The sequence below is a fragment of the Cyprinodon tularosa genome, unplaced genomic scaffold, assembly GCF_016077235.1.
Source record: "Cyprinodon tularosa strain WSP-4 unplaced genomic scaffold, ASM1607723v1 ctg210, whole genome shotgun sequence".
Classification (NCBI taxonomy): Eukaryota; Metazoa; Chordata; class Actinopteri; order Cyprinodontiformes; family Cyprinodontidae; genus Cyprinodon; species Cyprinodon tularosa.
In genome coordinates, this window is record NW_024038779.1 from 164,274 (window position 1) to 176,348 (window position 12,075).

A 12,075-nucleotide genomic window follows, 5' to 3' on the forward strand; every position below is an offset into this window, starting at 1 on the left:
ATGAACTCACGGATTGTCGCCTCGGGATCCTCCTCCTGCTGGTCCGCGAATCCTGCGAAGACGAGATTGTCTCTCATACTCCTCGACTGAATATCCAGAATGGATTCTTTTATCTTCCTATTTTCGCAGGATCATTCCCTGAGTGAGCTTCGTGACTTCCCCCTTCAGCTCTTCATTCTCAGTGGTAAAGGAGGCAAGCTGTGCTTGGCTGTATTCTAGCGACTCTGTCAGAGCTTGAAATTCCTTATGCAGGACTTCTACCAAGGCGAGCCGGGCGTCCAGGCTGGTTAGCTTTTTGTCGATGGATTCCAGGAGGTCGCTGTAGATTCTGTCTGGAGACAATGTAGAAGTAGAAGCAGCACTGGTTGAACTAGATCAACAACGTTTGGTAGAAGGCGTCACTGGGGATGCGGGATTCCTAGGCTTCCCCATTACAATGTTGTCAAAATACTCGTTCAGGTAGCTCTCCAGGTTCGTCAGGGTCTCGTCTTCCAGTTTGTTCCCTCGAAAAATATGAGACAATTGTTAAAGTTTAGACCTGACTTTGTTTAATTTACAATTATTGGCTTTTACTTACCTGAGTGGATTTGTTTTGAGCTACATGTATGTCACCATTCTACTTAGGCACAGGTCTCACGAGATCTTAGCTGCTCATTCTGTCAGTTATTTTGTTTAGCGTCCGTTTAGCGTCCCCATTAAAACCTTCTGAGAGCACAAGGGCAAGGGAAAAACTGAAAAAAAAGGAGAAAAGATGAAAGAAAGAGGAGATAGAAGGGAGATAATGATAAAACATTTTCAGCCTGCTTCATTACCTGCAAAGAGATGTAAAAAGAACAGCACAACCAACAGAAATGGTACGAGACATACAATAAAGTAACACCTTGAAACTGTCGCTGAAGTAGTATTATTTAATCTGACATGTACTCTGTGTTACCTGAAGATAAGAATATGGGCTTTCTGTATGGAAGAGAATCTCTGAGTACCTGGAACCAAGCACCTGTAGTTGTTTGTTAGAGTGCACATGTGCAAGTTTATCAAAAGGAAAAATGCTCAATAGTGGTTGTGGAGAGCTGAAGAGGCACCACCCCCAGAGCACTGAGTCCAGCGCCAGGAGTACCAAAGCCCTAGACACCCAAAGGGATCCCAAGAGCACCAAGGAGGGGCCAGCCCAGGAAATCTGACCCCCACCAATGTAGGAGGAGAGACAGCCCCGAGGAAGTCCCCCAGCCACTGCAATGCCGGAGCCCCCTGGAGCCGCAGTGACAAGTCCACAGGTGAGCCCCGGCATGAGAAGGGATGGGGAGAGCCGATCATGGTGAGGCCCATGAAATAAACCCCCCCCCCCCCACAAAAGATTTATCTCACCGTCTCAAAAAAGAATGGTTTGTTTTGATCCTCCCGCTGACCTCCAGGGACCTCAAAGTCCTCACTCCCTTAAACTTCTAAACGGGGCATTGAGGCTGGAAGACGGCTTCCCCCAGGTGGTACCTGACACTTCTGACAATCACTGTCCTCGTAAAAAATCAGCGATTTATTTACTAATAGCCGCAGCTAACAGTATTAATCTGTGTGGATGTGTATGTGTAAAACACCTGGATCCTGCGTTGCTTTGCTGTGTCTAAAGCAGTTAGTACATCAGTGTATCAGTTTTCTCAGGTAAGCCCTATATTGCCTTGGTCTTGGCTGGTGTCTTTGGCTCATATCCACGCTGATGAAGGGGATCACCTTTATGGTCACTCTCCTGGGTTCATCCTTGGCATTCCATGCCCTGGGGGCCCTTTGAATGTCTGCGGCTTTGATCTTTTCTCTCCTGGGGGTCAAGTCTTTGACTACGTACTTAAAATTACTATTGAGCATGTGTTTCTAGAGAAATGTTACATACACAAGCACACACACATGCGGTAAACCTTGTGATTAATAGTCGCACAGAGCCAACTGGCCAGCCTACACCATAGCAAGGTCCCCCTATCACCAAACACATATATTTAGATTTTCAAGGAAAAAAAGGGTTGAATTTTCTTCCAACTGTTTTGCATTTACCTAAAAGTCTAATGACCAGCTTTTTCTCATTTAGGCACATTTAGGTAGATCTGAAGATTACCTTTGAAATAAATAATTGTGGTTTGTCTAACATATATATATTTACCCCTAGGAGATGCTGTTTGGAAGTTTTTCATTTGATCAACAGCAGGTTACTACCAAGTTTTTTTTTTTTTTTTTTTTTTTTTTTTTAACAGTGTCCTGTCTGGCAATGTGGCAATAAGAATAATTGTCTTGATGCCAAACAGATTTTACATTCACAAGTGTAGCAGTATGGCAATTGCCATATAGCTCCACTAGTTTCATGCATATAAATTGCTTTATTATAATTATGCAGGGAGTTTTACAGTTTTTATGGACACTGCAAAGTAAATAGAGCAGAAAAACAGAAGAAGAAAAGGAAAAAAGAAAGAGAAAAGATGAAAGAAAGAAGAGAAAGGAGACAATGACAAAACATTTTCAGTCTGCTTCATCACCTGTGAAAAATGAGATGAGATGAAAAAAGAACAGCACAACCGAAAGACATGGTACGAGACATACAATAAATCAACACCTTGAAACTATCACTAAAGTAATATTATTAAGTCTGACATGTACTCTGTGTTACCTGAAGATACGGATGTGGGCTTTCTGTATGGAAGTTAATCTTTGAGTACCTAGAGCCAAGCACCTGTAATTGTTTGTGAGGGTGAACTTGTGCATGTAACATTTATCCATAGAAAAAATGCTCAATAGTGGTTGTGGAGAGCTGGAGAGGCACACCCCCCAAAGCACTGAGTCCAGCGCCCGGAGACCCAAAGCCCCAGGTGCCCAAAAGGACCCCAAGAGCGAAATCGGACCCCCACCAAGGGAGGGGGAGAGATAGCCCCCAAGAAGCCCCCCAGCCGCCACCATGCCGGCGCCCTGGGGATACCGCAGGCCCCGCCGGCAGCCGGCCACCCTGAAGTAGGGCCAGGCAAAGAACACCGTCCCCCCCACGGCACCGACCGAAACGCCCCGGCCCCACAGAGCGCCGAAACACGCCCTGCCCCCCGGCACCAAGCCCCGGCGACCGGCCGCAACACCCAACGCGACCGCACCACCCTCGAAAAACACACAGGCGGCCGCGGCCACAGCCGGGGCTGACGTGCATCCGCCGCAAACCGGCCGCGAGCGCCGTGGAACCCCCACAAAACGCCCCCCAGGCCAAGAGCACGGCCCCACCCCACCTAGACAGACGCCAACAGCGCGCAACGGAACACACCGCGCACAGAACTGACCCAAGAGCAGAAAAGCCGCCCGGCGCCCGACCACCAGAAGAGCAGACTGCAGCCAGCGCAACCACCCCCCCCCCAGCAGCCCACGGGCAGCACAGACCCAGAGCGGAGCGAACCACGCCCCACCGGACGAAGCCAGAGCAGCATAGCCGCGTCCGCCGGCTCCCCCTCGCCGCCCGCACAAGCCCCCAACACGCGGCCGAAGCACCTCCGCGGCCGAAGCACCTCCCCCGACGCGCGCCGGCCCGGAGCCACTCCCCCCCCCACTACCAAGTTTTTATTAACGTTAAATAAATTTCGTCAAAGAAGAAAGATGAAGAGGACTAGCTGTATGACTTTTTTTTTTAATAAAATTGGATTCTTTAAAAGCATCAGGATATTTCTTGTTCTCCTTTTCAATCTTTAGGAAGAGCTCACCCATGTGTCACCTCATTTGAAAACTGTTGAGCATCATGTCTCTCCTATTCAGTTTCAGTGACTCAATAACTTCTGCTTCTTCTCCCTCCAATTATTCCAGCTGCAAACATTATGTGGGAAATAATCCAACAAAATACATATGTTCCACTCTTAGTATGCCATCCTATTATTATATATCATAATACAATATACTTTTAGAGACTACATCACTGGTGTTACAATGGAAAATGTGCACCTGATTCAACATGAGGGGGTTTATTTCCTCTTTAAGAGGAAGTAAAAACCTGTATTACAGTAAATGAGAATGAGAACATGTAACGGTAACCTACAGGTACCACAAAAAAAAGGTGATCAAACAAAAATAAAGCAAACAGATCTGTTTGTCCAACAAAACTTTCCAGTTCATTGTGGAGAATCTCAACAAATTTTAAGGCCAGAAAGGAATAGGACTGAAATAATTAATGAGATTTATCAGAACTATTGAAATAATCATCAACTAATGTGGTAATTAAATCAAACAAAATCAAATTAACAACAGTGCAAAGATTCCGAAACATGACTTGCTGCAAGACCATCCTATTCTGAACAATAAATAAGCCTCAATTGTATTAATAATATAAACATTTTCATTTAGGATTAAAAATGATCTGTAAATATTGTCTATTCAAGAATATATATATCTATACATACCTGTATAAGTGAATGAAACTGCACTGTTTTGTTTTTTTTGAAGTTATTAGTTTTTACTTCAATATGTTTGTTTATTGAGGAAACCCTTTTAAAATAAGTTGATTGACAAAAAAACAAAGATTAATCAATTATTAGAATCATCGATAGCAGGATCCTGCAAAAAAAGTCAATTTGTAGTTTTTGGCCTAAAATAGTAATTAAAGTTGGTTAAACTTTAGAATTTAAATGATTGACATTTGAGACAATACAATTTGTTTGCTCAACTAAGCAAGCCAGTTATGTACTCTTAAACAGTTTGGTGAGTTGTTAATACTTAAATCTTTAAATTGGAGTTCCATACAAGGGACAAGAGTTCTGCAAACTCTCTTTTTTCTGTTGTGAAATGCGGGCCATTTCGATGTAAGTTTTTCCTAAAAGTCTTGGTGATCTGACTACTGATAAGACAACTGTTTCAAATTATGGAAATAGAGCATCTTTCAGAAAACAACAAGTTAAATTCTGAATGGTTAGAAAATAAATTAAAGCAAGACAAAACAAAATGAACATTTCTTAAGTAAAAGTCAAAGTTCTGGTCAATTTCTATTCAGAGTTAAAAACAATTGGGAAACTGTGGCATTAACTTAGACAGACTGGTCATGCCGAGAACCCTTATCAGTTTTGGCAAATGCTAACAAGGAGTTGTTAACACAAAGAGTAGAGCAATCAGTTGTTAGGCTTAGGAGGCATTTATGATTCTCAGAGGACCAGGATGGTTCAGGTTTCTTTTCCCCCCTCTAATAGACTACATTTTACATTTACTTAACCCATGATTTTATTATTTTTTAAATTAACACATATGATAGTTTGGAAATATTAAATCTCTGGTCTGAGCAAAACATTTTGTTTTGAATATGTGCATGTAGATGTGGCTGCTTCCAAACTGTTTAAAACTGTGTTTAATAAATGTTTGCCTGAAGCAACAAATTTTTGTATTTTTTGAGAATCTTTATAAATTCCATTTATGCTGCAAACTTTATTCAAGACTGATCTTCTAAACTTCTATTCGTCATATTGTCTGCATCACAGACCCGCCCATTACTGTAGCTCTAGTCCTAGTATTTACATTTGAACACATCCTGAAGCATACAGTAAATAATTTATTTAATCACCATTTACTATATTGAACCAAGTGTGGGTTTCTCATACCAAGTTGAACAAGATAATATTTCATTAAGGTGTTTGGTGACATCCACTTTTTTATGAGTGCTGTAACCAGCTGGCTGCTGACTATATAAGCTGCAGTGATCAGGACATGAATCAGGCAGGAAGTTGGGGAACAGATTGACCATGAGCGCTCTTGTGTGTCTTTGTTGTGTGCTCTTTGCAAAAGGAGTACAGATAACATTCACTTATTTAATGTATTTTAGCATTTAGATCCTTACTTTCTCTTTAGAACATAGATTTCTGGTATAAGTATCTTGATAAATGAGCATTTTTTGTGTAAATCATAGCGATATGTTTTTGGATTATTGTTCATGCTATGACTAACACATTCTCTTTATATCCTCCAGGTTGGACTACCATATATTATACAGAAGCAGGTACAAGGTTCAACAATATAACTTAATTTAATCAACAGTTTGGCCTTGTTAAACCTCAGTCTTAAACTGTTTCAGTTCCGCTTTCTTTATAAATACAACTGTTTTATCCACCTGTGAAGTTGAGGCCATTACCACTTCTGTCAATAGGGAACAATAACCTAAACACCCTGTGTGTTCCAGCTCAACCATCATGCCGCTACAACTGTGGAATCGACCTTGGAAGCTGTTCCTGCTACAGCTCCTGCCAATACTATGGAAACTGTTGTGATGACTTCTACTGTAAGTGCAACCTGAACAGATTCTTTGCTGATATTGTTCATTAAAGCTCTCAATAAACACTGCTGTGAAATTATAGTAAGAACTCTTTTTATCTCCGTCTTATGCAGCGTACTGTGATTACGGCACCGACTATCCTACCACACGTAAGACCATCTTCTCAGTGCTTTTAATAGAAGAACATTGATTAATTTCTCAGATCTTTATTCATAGCAATAATCTTATTTTGTAAATACAAACAAAAGAGACACCTTTATAGTCATGGTTGGATGTTGGATTTTTTTTTTTTTTTTGGGATGCATACATAGCCTAATTAATATAGTATGTTAACCTAGAGCAATATGCACGGTATAGTTGTTACATGTCAGATACGCTGTCATTGACATTGACCAAAGCACCTTACAGTAGAACTGTAGTCAGTCCCTGGACTGGCATGGCTATCACTGCCCCCACATAGTTAGGGCCAAATGCAGGGGAAGAATTTTCCCACTGGGATCAGCTTCACATTAATGGTAGGTTACTTCTTTGAGCTAATGTTATTTGCTCAGGCTACTCATAATCCCACAGCCCACGAAATGTTATAGCCATTACGGTTAATATGTATAGTAGAACTTTTTCACATTCAGTAATAAAATGTTGCAGGGGTTTGTATGGGTGGATGGTCATTTAAGAAGGGGAGTGATTTTTAAGATTTTTAAGATTTATTTTTAAGAAGGGGGATGGCATCCCACCTCAACTCGAGTACTCTTCATAGTACCTTGGGAAAATACCTTGGAAAAATGCTTTGGCTCTTGGACTCCTGGATCAAGGAAAGTAATGCATAATTGTGTTTAATGTTTACAAAATGTAAGATAAATATATGGTCCAGCTTTAGGTATATGAAAACATTTGTTTTCATCTCTCATTTCATTTTATTGTACAAAACTTGCATCACTAGCTATCGTGAGATGTCTCTAATTACTAAACAGGGTCCACCTCTATTTTAAAGAGATTATTTATTCCAGCCTGTCTTTGAAAGCTTCAGTTATGTGTTTGATGACAATTAGAGAACTACAGTATCTTGAAGGTCGGTAACACACACTGAGATAAGGACACATAGAAGACTAAGGCAGGATTAGATTATAATACAATTAAGCACTCACCATTTAAACTATTGCAAGCACAACAGTATGGCAAAATGCTCCTTATGACATGGTAACCCACCGGATTTAACAGCCCTTTCTCAGAGAATTAAGCTAGAAGAGCTTCGGACGAGCTGGAGCCCTGAGAATCTTTTGCCAGGACATCCATTTGTTCACCAAACAGTTCTTAACGGTAGCTAAAGTAAGGGCAATATGAAAAACACGTAAAATTTGGGATAATGGCAAAGCGAAAAATGTAGCAGGAGCTACAAAATAATTGTTTGGAATGTATTTCGAGTTAGAATGAGCAGACCTCAGTCCAAGAAAAAAAAATTGGAAACTCTTGAGAAATAATGTTTAGAGAGGGTCTCCTTTTAGTCTGACAAAACTGTAGATGTAACAAAGAGGACTGGCTAAAACTTAAGTCTCTACATGAAGAAAGGTTTTAGACATACCCCAAAAAACTGCAGCTGCTTCTGTAGTAATATAAACACATTTCACACTTTCTTTTCTTTTGCTTCTTTTTTCAGAAATGAGACAATATTATACACTGCTTGGTCTTTTTTTTAAATAATATATAGTTACAGTGAAACACATTTTTTGGGAGTTCGCAGGATTCTACTTATGCAAAACAGCTAGAATAGCCAATAGAACACACATAGATGAATAAAGTGATTATTCTGTTCTGTGTCATAGCTCAACCTTCCTGTCTTGACAACTGTGGCAATGATATGGGAAGCTGCTCCTGCTCCTACTCATGTCAATGGGATGGAAACTGCTGTTATGACTACAACTGTGAGTACAAAATATTGACCATCAACTGTTTCTGCATCAATATCTAATAACTTGTTAATGAGATATATCATAATGTAAACATCCCTCCCTTTATGCTCTGATTAATGCAGCTTACTGTGGAGTAATTGTTGACACCTCTGAGCAGCCCACCATGGGTATGATGTTATTCTTTGTTTAAATCTAACTTTTAATGAAAACATGTATCTCATTATGTATACATTTATTATAAAGGGATACAATAAAGATGATATGATGATTAAAAAATGTAATATGGTGTAAATATGTAATATGCAGTAAACATGTATCCAAAAGGGTAAAATGTTGCTTATTTTGAAAAGGTCTCCATTATGCAGGTTAATAAAGTGTTGTTTTCATTGTTATTGTTTTCACTAGTATCCTGTGGCGGGTACCTGTATGGCAGCAGTGGCAATTTTGAAAGTCCCAACTATCCAAACAACTACCAAAACAACCTAGACTGTACATGGTACATTAGACCTGGCAATCAGTTTATTCGTTTGGAGATTTTTAATCTAGTGTAAGTGAATGTCCTGAATATTAAATATGTACAACTTCTTTAACTGGATGTTCAGTAGTTTTAATTTTCTATATTGCCTTTTTGTTTCAGCACTGAGTGTCATTGGGATTGGGTTGATGTTCATGATGGCTACAATACCAACAGCAGGAGGGTGTTGCAACTCTGCAACTCATATGAAACGTCATACGATGTCTATCACTCCACTGGCTCCTATGTAACAGTGCATTTCAGAACTGATGGCAGTATTACCAAAAAAGGATTTTATGCCAGCTACACAATTGTTGGTAAGATATTGTGGCTTTGGTCAATCTTTGCAAAATGGCAGATGTTGCCAATTCAACAACATTTTCTGGCTTTGCTGCTGAAGGTGAAAGCTCCTGCCAGTATAACTGTGGTTACCAGGCTGGAAACTGTTCCTGCCACTCAGGATGTGAATACAGTGGGACCTGCTGTGATGATTACACAAGTAAGCAGTGATGTGATGTCACAGATTACAGTCCTTATTTTGATCAACTTGTCCTGTCTGGCAATTTGCTTACAGTAGTTCAAAGTTCAAAAGAGAAGCCTATGAGTGTATCATTGTAGTTGTAACCATAGTGCTTCACTTAATATCTGTATCTTTGCAAAAACATTATAGGTGATAAGAACAGAAGAGAAACAACATAAAAAAAAAAAATACTTGTGAAAAACTATACTCTGAAAAAACTATTGGTTTACAACTAATCGGAATTAGACCAATTAATAGATATTCTTAGCAGTACGGCTATCGCCATAGTGTTGTGCTTGTTTCATGCATATAAATTGCTTTATTATAATTATGCAGGGAGTTTTACAGATTATATGGACACTGCAAGGTAAGTAGAACAGAAGAGGAAAAACAGAAAGAAAAGGAGAAAAGATGAAAGAAAGAGGAGATAAAAGGGAGATAATGATAAAACATTAACAACAACAATTAATAGATATTCCAAAACCATCAGAAGGATAAACATGTATTTCAGTCTGTAGAATCTTGGATCCTGCTTTTAGTTACAGGTTATAGAATTCAACAGTATCTGTATCGCCCTGTTATTACAGCTTTGTGGATAAAACTCAAAAAGAGATGCTGCATAACTGGAGTAAATGTCTGAAATTTAACTCTGTCATTCCTATGTCTGTTTCAGCTTACTGTAATACTCCAAGCGAGCAACCAGGAACCAGCCCTTATACAGAAATTACCTCAACAGCAGGTTTGATGAATAATTTCAATTTTTTTTCCCACCACTGTAGGGATAACTGGTGTAGGACATGATAATTCTCATGACAAACAGTGAAATTTTTAAAAGTTTATTGTCACAACTGGTGTAGATGGAATGGGGAAACTATGTGTTAGGTTACTCCCAACAAAATAAAGAAATTAGATTTTGTTGTTATTTTTATTTTGAAGATTTGGGAAAAAAAATAAGAAAGTAGTGATTTTATGAGATGAGTCAAGGCTTTGAGGCATGTGTTGAGTAGTGGAGGGGGAATTTCTGCAAAGACCATATGGAGGCTTGCTTTACTTAGGGAAAGGGCCAAAATCGATGACGTCCAAAGCCTTTAAATACTAATTTGTTGAGTTAATATTTTTTTTGTTTAAATTTACATTAAACACCATCAGGAAAGAAGCATATTCAGTTCTTTAAGTCTGTAAAGACTTGAACTCAGATCCATCCATCCATCCATCCATCCATCCATCCATCCATCCATCCATCAAAGGTCTTACTTGTCCTATCTGAGGTTACACTAAATTATCCAACAATAAGAAATAGCCTGGACAAAGGGCCTTCTGATATTTGCTTGGAACATTCTGGGGCAAATATCTAGCTTGAGCAATTTGAAAAGGAATTAAAGTTATGTAGTGATAATAATTGTCTATTGAAGGACTGAAGAACTTTTTAATTCTAATGTGTTTGGTTAAGCCCATTTATAAAAATTCTCAATTTTAACTTAACGCCTTTAGGAAGAAGCACATTCAGTTTGTTTCAGTCAGTGAAGACATGAACTATGATCATGCTGTTAGTGAGGTTAGAGGTCAAAGTGTGAATCAGTGCCTGTATCTCCCTGTTATTACAGCTTGGTGGTTACAGCTCAAAAAGAGATGTTGCATAACTGGAGTAAATGACTGTGAAATGTAACTCTGTCATCCCTACTTGTGTTTTAGCTTATTCTGATTTCACCGGTGAACAACCAGAAACCATCCAAACTTGGAGCCAAACCTATCCAGAAATGACAGCAACATCAGGTTTGACAATTATCTCTGTTTTATTCCCGCTTCACCAGAAAAGAGCACAGATACTGTCTGATTCTGGAATTAAATTCCTAACTGTAATATGGTGGTTAAATTAAATCAGTAACAAGATTATTTCAAAACATGACATGTTGCAACTTGGTGGTTACAGCTCAAAAAGAGATACTGCTTAACTGGAGTAAATGACTGTGAAATGTAACTCTGTGATCCCTACTTGTGTTTCAGCTTATCCTGATAACACCAGTGAAGAACCATTAACCAGCCATTATCCAGAAATGACAGCAACATCAGGTTTGACAATTATCTCTGTTTTATTCCCGCCACCCCACAGAAGAGCACAGATACATTCTGATTCTGTAATTATATTCCTGCAGTTGGATCCTAGTAGTGAAGCACTTCAGTCAGGTTCAGTTTAATAGTCAAATTTATTTTCAAAAATTGTCTTTAAATATATATTGTGGAGAATCACAACGCATTCTAGGATCAGGAGGATTACGGCTGTAATAACTAATGGAATTAACCATAACTATAGAAATTATCTTCAGCTAATATGGTGGTTAAATTAAATCACTAACTAGATTATTTCAAAACATGACATCTGCTGAAAGAGAATCCCATTCTAACTAGTAAAGAAGCCAAAACCGTACCAACAATATAAACATTTTCACCTGGGTTTGCAAAACTTCTGTAAATATTGTCTATCCAAGAATCTTTAAATGGCATAGTTTTAGCTTCACCTGGTTAACTTAATAAAAAAAAGTCCCATTAAACACCTTTTGCTATGTGATTGTTAAGTCTTTAATTGTCGTCAACAAAGCAAAATAAGTGTTAGTATCTATACATACCTGTATAAATGGGAAAAATAATGGAACTGCAATAATTAAGCATTGGATTTAGTATCTTTAATGTCCATCCATCCGTCCGTCCGTCCGTCCGTCCGTCCGTCCGTCCATCCATCCATCCATCCATCCATCAAAGGTCTTACTTGTCCTATCTGAGGTTAAACTAAATCATCCAACAACAAGAAATAGCCTGGACAAAGGGTCTTCTCATATTTGCTTGGAACATTCTGGGGCAAATATCTAGCTTGAGCAATTGA

At 39.1% G+C, this 12,075-nt stretch overlaps 2 protein-coding genes across 11 annotated transcripts in view; both read left to right on the forward strand.

Moving 5' to 3' along the window:
- Positions 1–12,075, forward strand: part of LOC119783782 (deleted in malignant brain tumors 1 protein-like) — a 143,752-nt gene that overhangs the window by 38,869 nt on the left and 92,808 nt on the right. The gene's annotated exons all lie outside the window — the stretch shown is intronic.
- LOC119783783 (deleted in malignant brain tumors 1 protein-like) overlaps positions 10,894–12,075 on the forward strand; it is a 63,585-nt gene continuing 62,403 nt past the window's right edge. For all 3 annotated transcript variants that reach the window (XM_038285459.1, XM_038285461.1, XM_038285460.1), the window contains exons 1-2: positions 10,894–10,970; positions 11,202–11,267. In XM_038285459.1, the coding sequence (XP_038141387.1) occupies positions 10,955–10,970; positions 11,202–11,267 (82 nt within the window). In that variant the 5' untranslated portion in view covers positions 10,894–10,954. The remainder of the gene's footprint in view (positions 10,971–11,201; positions 11,268–12,075) is intronic.